The sequence below is a fragment of the Myxine glutinosa genome, chromosome 3 (genome assembly GCF_964187855.1).
Source record: "Myxine glutinosa chromosome 3, kmMyxGlut1.1, whole genome shotgun sequence".
NCBI classification, from domain to species: Eukaryota; Metazoa; Chordata; class Myxini; order Myxiniformes; family Myxinidae; genus Myxine; species Myxine glutinosa.
In genome coordinates this window covers 9,912,045-9,928,951 of record NC_136263.1, presented here as the reverse complement: position 1 = coordinate 9,928,951, position 16,907 = coordinate 9,912,045, and the positions used below count along the sequence as shown (strand labels likewise).

General features: G+C 49.4%; 1 protein-coding gene across 3 annotated transcripts in view; it reads right to left on the bottom strand.

Moving 5' to 3' along the window:
* Nucleotides 1–16,907, bottom strand: part of LOC137414483 (actin filament-associated protein 1-like) — a 263,066-nt gene that overhangs the window by 65,934 nt on the left and 180,225 nt on the right. For 2 of the 3 annotated variants that reach the window (XM_078773714.1, XM_078773715.1), the window contains exon 11: nt 13,126–13,287. The exons of the other annotated variant lie outside the window; for it this stretch is intronic. In XM_078773714.1, the coding sequence (XP_078629840.1) occupies nt 13,126–13,287 (162 nt within the window). The remainder of the gene's footprint in view (nt 1–13,125; nt 13,288–16,907) is intronic. 3 annotated transcript variants of the gene reach the window in all.

Here is a 16,907-nt window from a genome sequence, read left to right as displayed (position 1 = left end):
TGACCTACCGACATGGATACGGCAGTGACGCTTAAACTGCCTACCTTCTGGGAGGCTCACGCGGCTGTTTGGTTCGCTCAGGCGGACTCTCAGTTCGCCCTGCGAGGCATCACCGCGGACGACACCCGCTTCCACCATGTTGTGGCGGCGCTCGGTTCCGCCACCACGGCCCGCGCCTTGAGCCTCCTCGAGCACCCGCCGGCTGCTGACAAATACGACGCGCTGAAGACACTCCTCCTCGACGCTTTCGCCCTCTCACCGGCAGCACGCGCACGGCGCCTGCTTGCTCTGCCCGAGCTCGGCGACACGCGCCCGTCAGAGCGCATGGACTATAATGCTCTCGTTGCTCTGTGAGCACTCTCCGGATTTTCTGTTCCGTGAGCTGTTCCTTCGCCAGCTGCCTCACCCGGTACGCCTCACCCTGGCTGGCATGTTGATCACGGATTCCCGCGCCCTCGCCAGGGAAGCCGATAAGATCTCCTCGGCGGGCCAGCACATCGGCGCGGTTACCTGGAGCCCGCCGCCGTCCGAGGCGACGCCCACGACGCCCGAGCGCCCTGCGCGGTTGGAGGCCGAACTGCCGGTGCAACTGGTGGCCGCCACGCCGCACCGCCCGCTTCCGACACGACGGCCGGGGCCTCCACCTGACCGGGCATGGTGTTATTACCACGCCAGGTTCGGACACAAGGCTCGGACGTGCCGGCCCCCATGCACTTTCGGCAGGTCGGGAAACGGCCGGGCCGGCGTTCATTCCCAGCCATGAGCGCCGGCCACTCGGGCAACTTGCTGTTTATTCGGGACAAAGCGTCTGGGCGGCGTTTCCTGTGTGACACCGGCGCCCAACTGAGCGTCATACCCGCCTCCGAGCAGGACAGGCGGGACGCCGTTTGCGGCCCCTCTTTGGTCGCTGCTAATGGCTCGGCCATACGCACTTTCGGCCCACGCGTTGTCACCCTCTGCTTCGGCAGCCAGCGTTTTCAATGGACTTTTGTGACCGCCTGCGTCCCCATGGCTTTGCTGGGCGCCGACTTCCTCTGCGCGCACGGGCTGCTGGTCGACGTCAAACGTCGTCGCCTTGTCAACGCCGAGACCTTCAGCTCCCTGGCGTGCACGAAGAGCAGCTCTGCGCCGACCGAACTGGCGTGCGCCCTCCCGGCAGCGAACGAGTTCGCTCGCCTGCTCGCGGAATTCCCAGCCCTCACGCGGCCGACGTTTTCGGCCGTCGCGGTGCGGCACGGGATTGAGCACCACATACCCACTACGGGCCCGCCGGTCTACGCCAGGGCCCGCCGCCTCGACCCGGCCAAGCTCGCCGTGGCGAAGGCCGAGTTCGACGCGTTGGAGCACCTCGGCATCGTGCGGCACTCCGATAGCGCGTGGGCCTCGCCACTGCACATCGTGCCAAAGCCGGGGGGTGGATGGCGCCCGTGTGGCGACTACCGCCGTCTCAACGATGCTACCACCCCCGACAGGTACCCGATCCTGCATATTCAGGACTTTTCTGCCCGTTTGGCGGGACGGGTCATCTTTTCGAAAATTGACCTGATACGGGGCTACCACCAGGTACCTGTCCGGGCGGCCGACGTCCCGAAGACGGCCGTCATCACGCCGTTCGGCCTGTTCGAATTTTTGCGGATGCCGTTTGGCCTCAAGAACGCGGCCCAGGCGTTCCAGCGCTTGATGGACGGCGTGCTGCGCGACCTGCCGTTTCTTTTCGTCTATCTGGACGATATCCTCGTCGCCAGCACGTCCCGCGCCGAGCACCTCCTCCACCTCCGAACACTGTTCGGTCGCCTCAGCGAGCACGGCTTAATTGTCAACCCGGTCAAATGCCACTTCGGCACGACGACCGTTGACTTTTTGGGCCACCGCATCACCAAGACCGGGGCCGTGCCGCTGCCGACCAAGGTCGAGGCCATCACCACGTTCCCGCGTCCCCGTTCCATCAAGGCCCTCCAAGAGTTCCTCGGCATGGTGAATTTTTATCACCGATTCGTGCCCCGCGCTGCTCAGCTCATGCGGCCCCTTTACGAGGCCCTCCGGGGCAAGCCGGCCAAGCATGACATTGTTTGGTCCGCGGCCATGGACGCGGCCTTCGCTAGCGCCAAACGGGCCCTCGCCGGCGCAACGCTGCTGGCTCACCCGGTGCTCAACGCGCCCATTGCCCTCACTACGGACGCCTCCAACTACGCCGTGGGCGCCGTCCATGAGCAATGGGTGGACGGGGTTTGGCAGCCACTCGCTTTTTTCAGCCGGCAACTCCGGCCGAACGAGTTAAACTACAGCACGTTCGACCGCGAGCTGCTCGGGCTATTCCTGGCCGTTCGCCATTTCCGACACCTCCTGGAGGGCCGCCCGTTCACGGCTTTCGTCGACCACAAGCCGTTGGTCTACGCAATGGCTAAGGTCACGGAGCCGTGGTCGGCCCGCCAGCAGTGCCACCTCTCCGCCGTGTCGGAGTTCACCACGGACATCCGGCACGTCGCCGGCAAAGACAACGCCGTGGCCGACTGTCTTTCTCGGGCCAGCGCGAACGCGGTCCACCTCGGCGTGGACTTCGCGCTCATGGCGGCCGACCAGACCACCGACGCCTCGGTGCAGGCACGCCGTGCGGCGGACACGGGCCTCCGCCTGGCCGACATTCCCTTCGCGGGCACCATCCTGCTCTGCGACGTCTCCCAGGGCCAGCCTCGCCCCATCGTGCCCGTTTCCTGGCAGCGCCGCATCTTCGCCTCCATCCACGGCCTTTCTCACCCGGGCCGGAAAGCTTCTCAGAAGCTGGTGTCGGCGCGTTTCGTCTGGCACGGCCTTCGACGAAACATCCGCGACTGGGCCAACGCCTGCACGGCCTGCCAGCGGGTCAAGGTCCACCGCCACACCCAGGCCCCGCTGGCACCTTTCGCCATGCCTGAACGGCGTTTCGACCACGTCCACGTGGACCTGGTGGGTCCCCTGCCCCCCTCGCGGGGGTTCACCCACCTGCTCACCATGGTGGACAGGACCACCAGGTGGCCGGAGGCCGTGCCCCTCGCCTCCACCACCACCGCCGACGTGGCGCAGGCGTTCATCGCCACCTGGGTCACGCGCTTCGGCGCACCAGCGGACATCTCGTCCGACCGCGGCCCACAGTTCACGTCTGAGCTTTGGGGCGCAGTCGCCCGTTCGTTGGGGGTCATGCTGCACCGCACCACGGCCTACCACCCCCAAGCCAACGGGCTGTGCGAGCTGTTTCACCGCTCCATGAAGGCCGCACTCATGGCCGGCCTTCAGGACGACGGTTGGGCCGACCGGCTGCCGTGGGTCCTTTTGGGCCTTCGCACGGCCCCCAAGGAAGACCTCCAGGCGTCCGCCGCCGAGCTCGTCTACGGCCAGCCGCTCCGCGTCCCGGGCGAATTCGTGCCCGACGCTACCAGTCCCTGGTCCGCCGCTCGCCAGCGCTCGGACCTCCAGGAGGCCGCCCGACGATTTGCCCCCGTGCTGACGTCCCGCCACGGTGGCCCCCAGTCCTACGTCCCCCCGGCGCTTCGCACAGCGGAGTACGTCTTTGTGCATCATGACGCGCACCGGGGGCCACTCCGGCCGCCGTACGACGGGCCCTTCCGGGTCCTGCGACGGGGCGACAAGTCTTTCATCTTCGACTTCGGCGGCCGGCCGGACCGGATTTCTGTGGACCGCCTCAAACCGGCGCACATGGACGTCGACCGACCACCACGGTTGGCCCTTCCTCCGCGGCGAGGCCGCCCCCCGTCCACAGTTCCCCCCGCTCGACCACCCACCACCACGTCGGACCCCTCCCCACGACCCTCCAGGGGTCGCTTCGGCCGGGTCATCCGGACCCCCCTTAAATTGACCCTGCCGGTGCAGGTCGATTCTGGAGGGGCGTGTGTAGCGGTTACCGCTGGATGCACACAATCGCCTTGCACCGGCCAGAACACGGTCAGACGCGCCTCTCCCGGGCATGCCCGGACTCACTATTCCCGGGCACGCCCGAACCTCCCGGGCACGCCCGGTCTCGTCTTTCCCGGGCATGCCCGCTCTCGCCTTTCCAGGGCTCGCCCAGAGCGTCCGGGCATGCCCGCTATCGCCTCTTCAGGGCTCGCCCAGAGCGTCCGGGCATGCCCGCTATCGCCTTTCCAGGGCTCGCCCAGAGCGTCCGGGCATGCCCGCTATCGCCTTTCCAGGGCTCGCCCAGAGCGCCCGGGCACGCCCAGCCTCGACTTGCCAGGCCGCAGCCAAACACGCCCGGGCAGGTCCAGACACGCCTTTCCAAGGCTCGCCCTTGACACCCGGGCATGCCCGGTATAGCTTTTGCCGGGCAAACTTCCCGACATAAATGTGTATATATATTGCTGCCCGATAAACGGGCTTGTCAGAATACCTGAGCTGTTTTGTTTCAATAAAGCAACTCGGACGAATTCCGTCTTTGGTCGCGTCAATTCTTTCGACTCGCGTTGGAGCGCAGTTCCTTCACCATCCCTTTTGTTCTTCATTCTTACCTCAAGTCCTCCCCCCCTCCACCACACGTCCAAACCTTATTTTATCGTCTCAATGTCTCTCCATTCCCTTTTACCCCACCCTTCCCCCCATGCTCCTTTGCTCCCTCCTTACATCGTAGATCGCACCTATGTATTCATTTAAAATGAATGATCAGATGCATGTTGTATGTTGTCATGCGGAGGGAGTTCAAAATGTTATATGGACGAGATACAATAGGCTAAAAAAAAAAAAGCCAAATATAGTATGATGAGGTGTGTATATATAATCAGTCCAATGTATATATAATATATATATAATCATACTAATCTATCTATAATTCCAGTAATCTCTGTGTGTTTGTTTGTTTGTTTGTCTGTGACCGCTGTTTCTCGACAACCACGGGTCCGATATACTTTAAACTTGCCAGGTATATTGATGGGGACCCGAGGATGTGCCTTTTCAAGGTTTCATATTAATCGGACAATTACTTACCGAGCTATGTCCAAAAAACGATTCAACCAATCAGAGAGCAGCGAGCTATCGCGTGTGCCGAACGTGGCGAACACACTCTGCCTCGGATGGCACATTTGAGAGCGTATTCATTTATTTCACGTTTGCAAACTATGTTGGCGCTATACTATGTTTTAAAACTAATAAAAACCATTTCATGTAAATAGAGGGGGGGGGGGGGGGGGGGGGGGGATTGTCACTGTACTCGCAAGCCGTTCGCCGTTCGCTTTGGCGTTGCGAATGAACCAAAACATTTCATGAACCAAACCATTTCATGTAAAGCGTTCGCCGTTCGCTTTGGCGTTGCGAATGAACCAAAACATTTCATGAACCAAACCATTTCATGTAAATAGAGGGGGGGGGGGTTGTCACCGTACTCGCACCCACGTACCCACGTACCCACGTACGGGCATTGCACCCACGTACGGGCATGCCCTAGTATAAGCAATTTGGTGTATGTCTGTCTATCTGACTGAGATGCATTTGGTCATTGCTTATCCAATTGCAACCAATCTTGACAGGGGGACGAAGGGTCCCATGACGGAGGTTGCAACGATTTAACTTCCCCTCATCCCCAAGGGGGATTTGCACCTTGGACGAAAGCCGTGTCGAGGTGTATATCCATATTAAGATAGCTTATCATGGCGTTTTTGAAAAGCCGCTTTTAATAACAAGAAATAATAACTAGAGCAATGTGACTGTGTCGCCAATATGCCTCCGCATAGTCCCACCATGGGTAGATGCCCTCGTTCACTTTTTTTTTTTTTTTGTATACAAGATCGAGGCTCGTGAAAGAGCTAACATTAATCACACAAAAAGTCAAACCGACACACAAAACACAAAAAACAAGGGGAGTGGCAGACAAGATGGGGAGAGAGGGGGAAGGACACAAACACAGCATTTGAGAGCAGGGACATCGGGAGGACTTGGGGGGAGGTGGGAGAGGTATAAAACATATGAACACTGCAAGGACTCTGGGGTGAATTAGCGGGGGTAGAAAAGATCAAGGTTTTGGATGGGGGAAGACAAGAGATGGTGGTGAACAGCTGTTTTAAAGACCTGGAGGGAGGAGTGGGATTGAAGGGAGTGGGGGAGTTTGTTCCAGAGGTGGGAGAAAAGGGGAATGAAAGAGTGAAGGTGAGCAGAGAGCCTAGATTTTGGCAGTTTAACCATAGGAGGGTTGCAGGCAGATCTTGTGCGACCTGAAGGAATATTGGGGGGACAGAGCACAGAGAGAGCTGGGGGAGCAAGGCCAGAGAGGAGTCGGTAGAAGACAGAAAGACCACCAACCTGCCTGTGGTGAGTGAGTGAAAGGCCCTCGGAGTTAACTTCCTCGCAGGAGATTCCAATGATTCTGAAAGCTTTGGCCTCAACAGCGTGAAGCCGAGCTAGGTGTGAGGCAGGAGCACCAGCCCAGAGGGGGGAACAGTATTCCATTGAGCTGCGGATGAAAGCCTTGTATGTGGTGAGGAGCTCAGGTGTGCCAAGGAAAGACTTCGCACGACGGAGGATGCCCAGTCGGCGACTGGCTTTGGAGGCCAGCTTGGAAATGTGGTTTTCCCAAGAAAGATCATGGCAGATAGTGAGACCCAAAAGCTTGAGCAAAGAACTGCTTGGAGAGGATTGTTGAGAAAGTAGATGGGATGGTTTTCCAGTCGGTCCTTTCGGAGAGACATTGTAAGAGTGTGAGATTTGTCAGGATTGAAAGACATGTTCCACTTGTTTGACCAGTCTGTGATTTTGTCCAGGTCTTCAGAGGGTGAGGAGGCTGCAGACTGCTGATCTGAGGGATGAGGAATGGAGCGGCAGATAGTGGAGTCATCAGCAAAGAGATAGAGAGGATTTTCCAGAGAGTTCGAGAGATCATTGATGAAGGAAGACCAGAAATAGCACAGGCCGCAGATCACTACCTTGGGGAACAGAGCAGACAGAACAGGTACAGGAACAGGAGAAGTTCCAGCCAGAACAGGCAGGGGAGATGAGAGAAATCCATTCAGGGCCACACGTTGCCTACGACCAGAGAGGAGGTCCGCAAGCCATGAGTGGAGATTTCCATGGATACCATAGGAGGAGAGTTTGGTGAGCCGAGCTGGGTGCCAGACCGTATCGAAGGCACGTGATATGTCAAGTGAGACAGCTCTGATTTCCTGTTTGGCATTGAGGACCTCCATCATTGTTGAGACAGCAGAAGCATCATGTCCAGAGTAGAATGACCTGGTCTGAATCCAAATTGATGATCAGAGATCAAGCCAATGGAGAAGACGAAGGATTTGATATCCGAAGCAATGACGGATTCCATGACTTTGCTGATCATTGGAAGCAGCCTGATTGGTCTGTAGTTGCAAGGATCTGTTTTTGCACCTTTTTGTGTAAAGCGGTAATGTTTGCTGATTTCCAAGATGCTGGCAGATGACCTTGAGCAAAAGAGAGGGTGAAAAGAACAGAGAGAGGGTGCGATAGAGCGGCAGAGCAGTATTTTAGGACCCGTGGGCTGATGCCGTCTGGTCCAGTTGCAGAATCAGAGTCGAGGTTTTTATAAAAACTTCTCCACCTTGTCAGGAGAGAAGGACACAGAGTCCAGTAGCAGTTGGGTTCGACTGGGAAAGGTGGGAACAGAGAGAGATGGGTTTGGGACACAAGATTTTGAGGCAAACATAGAGTTGAGGCATTCGGCTTTGTCACATGCGGTGTCAACTGTGTAGCCATTTGAGGTAAGGGAGGGGATGGAGGGGGAACAAACACAAGAAACGGATTTGACCAGACGCCACCAGGATTTGGAGGAAGGAGACAGGTTTGAGAGTTCAATCTTGAGTGTGGAGAGATAGTGCTTCCTGGCACTCCTGAGGGTAGACACACACTTGTTTCGAGCTTGGTGGAAGGAACTGAGATTGCCTTCAGTTGGATTTGCCTTCCAAGAGGCAAAGGGAAGTTGTTTCAGGGCAACTGCCTCACCACAAGATTCAGTGTACCATGGATGGGAGGAAGGGTAAGACAACTGAAGACGAGATGGGATAAATCTGTGCATGAGAGAGAGCAGTTTGCTTTCGAAGAATTCCCAGGAAGAATTGATGTCAGAGGCGGTAGAGATGGGAGACCAGTCCAGATGATTGATGGCTGCTTGCAGACCGTGCCAGTTGGCCTGAGTGAAATGCCAGACTCGTCGATGCTGAGGAGGCTCTCTGAGAATGGTCAGAGAGATGTCCACTTTAACAAGCACATGATCAGAAGAACCGATTGGAGCAGAAGAAGAGCAGCAGACATTTGCAGGGACGTTAGTCATAACCAAGTCGAGAAGAGAAGATACTCCATTGGCTGAGATCCGGGTCGGGAAATTGACAGATTGTGTCAGTCCCAATGAGTCGCAGAAGTCCTTTGCTTAGGTGCCATGGCTGGTGAGAGATGAACCCACACCCAGCCAGCTAGCATGATGACAGTTGAAGTCGCCACATATGAGGAAGAGAGAGTTTGGATGGGTAGATAGAAGTTGGTCCATGTTGTCTGACAGCGAAATGTAAATGAAGTCATCACTGTTTGGAGGACGGTACAGAACACATATGAACAAAAGGTGGGAGTGGAGAGGAAGCCGTTGCCAGAGGTACTCCTGGGGGTGAGGTGGAGAGAGGGCAGTGCAAGGAGAGTGAGGAAGAGAGTTTTTGATAAAGAAAGCCACCCCACCACCAGGACGAGGCTCAGGTCTATCGTACCAGAGGAGGGAGCAACCAGGAAGAGATATTAAGGAATCAGAGACATCTTGAAGGAGGAAAGTTTCTGTTAAGCAGATCAAGTCTGGATTATCAGAAGCAACCTGAATGGAGAGATCAATCAGGTTTGAGCGAAGGCCCCGGATGTTTGAAACTGTCCTAAAACTCGGAACTGTCCTAAAAATAAACAAGTTTGATTTAAATCCCTTCAGCTGTTTTCAAGTATCACATTTTCACCAGCCATGACAGGTTTCACATCGATCAGTGAAGCGGTTTCAGAGAAGGGATTTTTAAAATTTTGGCTTTCAAGCTAATATGGCTGCCATACCACATGACATATGACCTCAAAACATGTACACTCTGCATATGTATGGAGTAGGGGATCACGTTTGTGAAGTTTCATGTTGATCGGATAAGGTAAGTTTTCTATCCAAGTTGGCTGCCAAACCACCTGACCTACGACATCAACATTTTCAAACAAATGCAACAATGATGCCAGATGATGTGTGAAATTTTTTGCATTCACAGAGTTAGCGGTTTCAGAGATATAATTATTCAATATTTTCCTTCAATCCAATATGGCTGCCACACAATGTGACCAATGATGTTTTCGTGATCTATTAATCGCCATGCCTTGTCAATGACAGACGTAAAGTTTCCAGTCAATCGATTTGGTGGTTTGGGAGAGATGTTTTTTTAAAGGTTTTAGGTTAAATACAATATGGCTGCCAAACCATGTGACCTATGATGTCATACATTTAATATTTCAATACAAATGGGTCATAGATCATATGCATTCAATTTCAGATTTTAAGGATAAGGAATTTGATTAAAACATTTTGGCTGGTATACCACTTCACCTATGATGTCATCATTATGATGCTTTTGTTCCCCATTGGGAGTACTTGACAATGTGCCAAGTTTCAATTTTTTCTATTCAGCGGTTTCCAATAAATATTTTTTAATTACTTGTGTTTAATCCAAGATGGCTGCCATACCACGTGACCTATGACGTCATAATTATCATAAAAGATTCTGCATGGGTTTCACTCCTACCCTGAAAGTTTCTTCTCAATCGGACATATGGTTGCTGAGAAAAACGAGGTTTAGCCCGTACGGACGGACGGACGGACGGACAACCCGAAAACAATGTCTCCGACAACCTTCGGGGGCGGAGGCATAAAAAGTGTTGCATATTCTACTTGTGCTTGAAATAGTCTTATCATCGACTTAATCCTTATTTTGTTCAAAGTTTGAAAATGGTTTGAGTGCTCATTGTTATTGTTGACAAATACCTTGAAAACAAAACAAAACACCCCAACCTTAAACCGGTGCCAGAAATAATAACATGGGATTCTAACAAGTAATTATTTTTTGAAAGTAACAGTAGGAGTGATGTTACTGACACGGATGTCATCGACACGCAAGTGGTGTGTATATGAGAATAATAAAAATACAGGGAGTGACATGGAGCAAAGAAGACATTATTTTATTATGGGAATGTTGAAGTTCATTCATCCATATCTCTCCCTCTCCCTCACTCTCTGATTCTGCATCTCCCTCCCCCACCACCCCCTCTCTCTGCCTCTCTGTCTTGACAGATCCACAATGCTGCCAAAGCAGATTAATGGCAAAGATTACACTGGGTGGTTTGACATTGCTTTCCCAGCAGTGGTCAGGGCAGAAATTTGTCATGTGCTCATTGTGCCGGCGATAACTCGCCTACCCTTCTTAAAAAGGCACCGTAGGATATTTGACGTCCTCCAGTGAATTATATAAGGCAGGATACCCAGCTTAATTTCCACCCGAGGGACTTTGTGATTCAACACCGCCTGTGAAGTAGCCATCCGACAGTTTGTGGTCGGGTTGGTAATCGAACCCAGACTGCACTGTTTAAAAAAGGTAAGTGTGTTACCTACAGCATCAGGTCAGACACATCAGTAAAACAGGAGATAATAATATATCCATTGCATGATCTCTATGCAAAATAATTGTGGCATTCATCAGGGACGGGATGTATTTGTCTATTCTGAAAAGTATGATCGCTGAGATTGTACATCACGTGGTTGTTTGCTTTCCATCGATGTGATATGTGAAAGTATGTAGTAAAGATATGTGAACTTAATATCCAGACTTATTGAAAATTTGGAGCAATTTTCTATCATGGTGGTCGATGGATCTGCCATTGGGCAGATCACTACTGATGGGGTAATGGCTAACCTGGTGTTCATTTCCATGACCATCCACCCATCCATAGTAATGTGACCAATGGCAGATCCATAGCTGCTAAAGCAGTCATTGGTCAGGATAACACTGGGTCATTTGCTATTGCCATAGCAGTGGTAGTCAGAGCAGGGATTCAGAATTTGGACATGGTACTGACACACCCTTCTATACACTTAGTGAAGGATCTTTGAGATTCACGAGGAACACATGATGGCATTCAGACCCCCAGGTTAACACTCTTCCGACGGATGGAGCACATCATCTATCTATAATTCCATTAATCTCTGTGTGTATGTGTGTATGTGTGTTTGTATGTGTGTATGTGTGTATGTTTGTCTGTGACCGCTGTTTCTCGACAACTACCGGTCCGATATACTTGAAACTTGCCAGGTATATTGCTGGGGACCCGAGGATGTGCCTTTTCAAGGTTTGAAATTAATCGGACAAGTAGTTACCGAGCTATGGCGATTTCTTTACCAAACACCGCAAGCCGTTCGCTTTGGACCAAACCATTTCATGTAAATAGAGGGGGGGGGGGGCTTCTGTGGTCGTTGTGAATGGACCAAACCATTCATGTAAATAGAGGGGGGGGGTTCTGTGGTCGTTACTGCCACGTGGTTTCAAAGTTTTTTTTTGTTGTTGTTGTTTGCACGCATGTTTTTTTGCACCCACGTACGGGCACGCCCTAGGATGTTTACACACACACACCCCTACACAAATTTTTTTTTTTTTTTTTTTTTGGCAAGGAACGGGCACCCACGTACGGGCACGTCCTAGCTTATATATAGTACGGGCATGCCCTAGTCTTACTATAATTCACCAAATGTCCGTCCGTCCCTTCCAAGGTACCGCAAAAACGGCAGAACGGATCGCAACGATATTTAGGGTGAGTAATCCTGGGAACCCCTGGAGTAAAATAGGCTATATTGTTTTTCCAATTTCAGCTTTGGTCTTCAGCATTTTCCGGTTTGGACTCCCGCATAACGTTATTTTCCCGGGTACCGCACAAACGGCTGCCCCGATCGCAACCTGATGAATGAAAACACACAGTTAAAAATAATGACCTCGGACAAAGACCTTTTATAAGGACATGGGTTGAGTCCCTGCTTGAGAGAATGCCAACCTCCTCCCCGCCATCACGGTCGTCTCTCCAACTCACACTCCCATGACATATGTGGAAAGGACGACCCAAAACCAATTATCTTCTTTTTGATTCGTATATAAACATCATTAAAAGTAAATAATGACCTCGGCCAAATTTCAAACGGCGTGAGTTTAATCTCTACATGAGAGAATTCCGCATAGCTATTTGGGCGGTGTATAAGCTAACAAATCGCTGTCTCCATCAATATTGTCAAGGCCGTAACACCTATTGGCTCAAAATCCTTTTAACTGTTGACTTGGTAGTTTTTACAATGAAGGAAACACGTATCGGGAGTACATACGACATAGCGATTGTGAATGTGACAGCTCTGAGGCGTGTTTCACTTCGCATCGCAGTGACGGCGAGCACCAACATGGCAGCTGTAAGATTAAAATTTGGCTTCAAGCCCCCTCACCACCCAAAGCCTTCAACCAGACATATTAACACGCTCCTCCCCCTTCATTCCCGTTCTTCAAAGCAAAGTGGTAAAAATTGTTGTATTGCCATTATATATTACTAGCAACGGTACCCGCCCCAAGGGCGGGCTTCAATTGGGAGACACAATTGATTATTTAAACAATTTATATAAACATGTGTTAAATCATATCACACACAAATCATCAAAATCTAAACAGTATTTTTAGAATTTTAATAAAAACCACATCATTGTTCATATCGGTAAATATTCCATCGTGCTTCAAAATCGTGATATCAACTCTACGCGTTTCTTTAGGAAAAGAAATGGAATGAATTTGTACCTCTTCTTCAGCTTAGAACTTCAGGATAGACGACATTGCTGATAAAAGTTCCTTTACTCTGAAGTTCTTGGCAACCTTTTTTATATTGTCGTTGCTGCCAACGCGACGCATGGCATTATTCATTCCATTGATTCATTCATTGAAGCCCCACCCCTAGGGCGGGTACCATTGCTGGTTGGTGAAATGCCATGTTTCCGAAACACCGAAACAAGTTATAATCTGGTTTAGAAGTGAACCCAGATGAGATGACTCAAAGCGAGTGTTCTACCTCTTCACTGTCATGCCCACCCTACCAATAAAATACATTCACCTGCATTTCCAGGATCTTGGCTGTTTCTGTGGCAAAAATGCCTGTTGTGAGGGCAGGGTGGTGATATTTCTGGCTTTTTCTTCCTCTTCTGGCGGCCAATGATCTGCGTAAGCTTATTTCCAGTGCTTTTGCTCATTGTCCAGCTGGTCCGAGAGGTTTTGCCTATGAGAAAAGACAGAATGTAGGCAGGTTTAGTTCAATTGTGGAACTCTGACCTTTTACCTAATTCACCTTCAGATAGCATGTGTTCCCCAAAGGTGTTTATATTTGATCTGATGTAATTTCTCAGGGCAGCTCTCCAGCCGCACGCAGTAGAATGGAACGTTATTGATGACTTGAGGTCCTAATGAGGAATGCTGGTCAATCTTATAAGTAATTGGCCAAGGCAAGGGCCACATGCATATGCTTTGCAAGATAAACTGTGGCATCTATAATATACGAGTGTTTGTGTATGACAGCGATTTTATTGGCCCTCTTATAAAGGATGGCATTCTTCATGGTATAAAGCACATCCTTGTGACAGCATTTTAAAGTAAATCTGGTTATCTCAAATGATCAAAAACCCGAAACAGGTGGATCATTGGCAAGGTTGATGTGTCACAACACTTTCTGGGAGAGAAACAAAGTAATGTTACACCTGATGAACAAGACAAAGCCTAACCAGGCTATTTATTTTGGAGACCACTTTGATAAAACAAGCCACTGAAGGTGACCTTCTTTAAGACAAAACAATACGTTTTTATAACTTAGTATTTAAAATGCAAACCTTGAAATCCTATTTCATTCACTAGTGGGGTCACCCATGGGAATCCCACGGGCAAGGAGGTGTATCGTTGCGATCTGTGCAGCCGTTTTTGCGGTACCCGGGACAATAACGTTAGGCAGGAGTCCAAACCTGAAAATGCTGGAGACTAAAGCTGAAATTGGAAAAACAATACAGCCTCTTTTACTCCAGGGCGTCCCAGGATTACCGACTCAAAATTTCGTTGCGATCGGTTCAGCCGTTTTTGCGGTACCTGGGAACGGACGGACGGACAGACAGATGGACGGACATTTGGTGAATTATAGTAAGATGTGCAAGGCTGTGTTTGTGTGATGTATTATTTTTTAAATCCTTACAATGAACAAGGAGGCCGTCAGTCGGCCATCTTTGTTCATATTACAAAACAAAATCTTCTGCATATATGCATACACTCAGATGTTGTCTTTGTGCCAAGTTTGAACAAAATCGGTCCATGCATGTCCGATAAGTGGTTGGGGAAACGTTTAAGTAAGAAAATGGCCGACTGTTGCTCATCTTGGATCTGATCTCAAAAATAAATGATATACATATGTAAACCATCATTCATTATCTGTGTGCCAAGTTTGAACAAGATCGGTAAATGCATGTCCACGACAAATGGTCGCGGACGCACGCACGCACGGACAACAGACGTACCATAAGACTCCGTTTACCATAAGACTAAGTGCAACGGGGACTAATAATATAGATTACAATAAATCCAACATGGCACAGCAAACATGGACGTAATCCACATTCAGTTACTCATGGACATCAAAATGTTATCGTTGAATTATTCATTTAAAAATGTTGTAATTAAATTAGGTAGCTTTGTGGAACTGTACCTGGCCGCACAGGTGCACTCATCAAGCCTGCTGTCTGAGTTGCGCTAGAAATGCTGCAAATGCTATCTTCAAACAGTCTGTTGTTGCCACAGTTGCTGCACAGAATCCTTGCATTCTTCACTTATGGTTGAATTAAAAAACACAAGCAATGGTACCTGCCCTACGGGCGGGGCTTCAATGAATGAATGCATGAATGAATGAATGTAAAGAATAATGCCATGGCGTCGCGTTGGCAGCAGTGACAATATAAAAATGTTTGCCAAGAACTTCAAAGAGAGAAAAGGAACTTTTATCAACAATGTCGTCTATCCTGAAGTTCTGAGCTGAAGAAGAGGTATAAAATCATTCCATTTTTTTTCCTAAAGAAAAAGCATACAGATGATATCACGATTTGAAACACGATGGAATAATATTTACCGATATGAACAGTGATGTGGTTTTTTTATTGAAATTCGAAAAATACTGTTTAGATTTTGATGATTTGCGTGCGATATGATTTAACGGATGTTTATATAAATTGTTTAAATAATCATTTGCGCCTCCCAATTGAAGCCCCGCCCTTATAGACCGTGGGCCGAGCCCCTGTTTTGTTTACTTTTGTGACCCATCTCGCATATCTACCTGCATTTATAATATGTTGTGTAAAAATATTACAGAATTAATATCTGAAACTCGTCAAGCACAAAACTTGCACATATTTTCAAAATGTGGAAAAAACACCCAAAATGTTGACGATCTTTTTAATAAATATTGTCCAATCACAGCACATGTAACATAGGCCACGAGTGGCCGTCAGCGCTAATCAGTCAATCGCGCGCTTCGTTTCAGACTGTACATACAGTGCTGGCGCAGCTGTCATGGCGACTTCCATGTAGTAGGATGCAGCCATGGAAGGCAAAGATTCTGATGTTAGTTCTTCGGGGGTTTGCTTCATGCATGTCGTCAATACGCACAGCAGAGTGATTCCATTATTTAATAATTTTAAATAAGACAAGTGAGGAGACGACGATGGTTGAAGAGCGATCGGTATTCAATGACAAAGGATGGACTATAACCGAAACAGGCCTGGACAGGCCAGGCCCGGAAATGTCAAATCGAAGGTTACTGACCTTGAAATGAGATAGAAAACAATGTATAATCACTTATGAGGTTCGTTAGCTACACAATACCGAAAATTCGGTTTGATTCCGACAACTTTGAAACTTTGACCTTTGTGACCTTCAAAGGTCAAAGGTCGAAGATTCTGAAATTTGTTGGAAAACTTGGATTTCATGATGAATGTGATAATATAAGATCATGTACAACATTTCACCCTATCAGGAAGCGAACAATGTAATAAAACCATCAAAAATTGACTTTTCTAAATTTTGTGACCTTGTGACCTTGACCTTGGGGCGAAAATAAAAAATCGAGCTCCGTGGGGCTAGACACATAGCATAGCCCTAACCAAATACCGAAACCCCTGTCAGATTTCAACAAACCCCTCGGAGAAGATGTAGCTTGAAATAGATTACCCCCTAAAAAGTCATCTCTTTCGGGCGTGGCTCCGCCCACAATGGGAGCAATACGCCCACTCTAGGCGCGACACAACTAGATCATGATATCAACCTCAGACCCAAGTTTCATCAAGATCAGATAATCATCGGGTAGTTATGCTGCGGACAGACAGACACACAGACACACAGACAGACACAAACCCATGACGAATATAGTGGTCACTGGATAACTCGTGAACCAATTTAATAAGATTTTTAATAAGTTAATTTTTTCATAAATGTTATTTTTTATAACATTCCAATTCATTTTAAAAAAGAGTTTGAATAACTAGTTTGATAATTAATTTCAGTTCATGAAGAATTAAAAAAAAAAAAAATCGCTCAGTTTGATATTAAAATTAGAATGGCCAACTTCTGGCAATTTAAAAAAAAATCATTTCCTTGTGTTATGTGTGTGTGTGTGTGTTTGTGTGTGTGTGTGTGTGTGTGTTTGTTGTGTGTGTGTGTATGTGTGTGTGTGTGTATATATATACTGTGTGTGTGTGTGTGTGTGTGTGTGTGTGAGAGTGTGTGTGTGTGTGTGTGTGTGTGTGTGTGTGTGTGTGTGTGTGTGTGTGTGTGTGTGTGTGTGTGTGTGAGAGTGTGTGTGTGTGTGTGTGT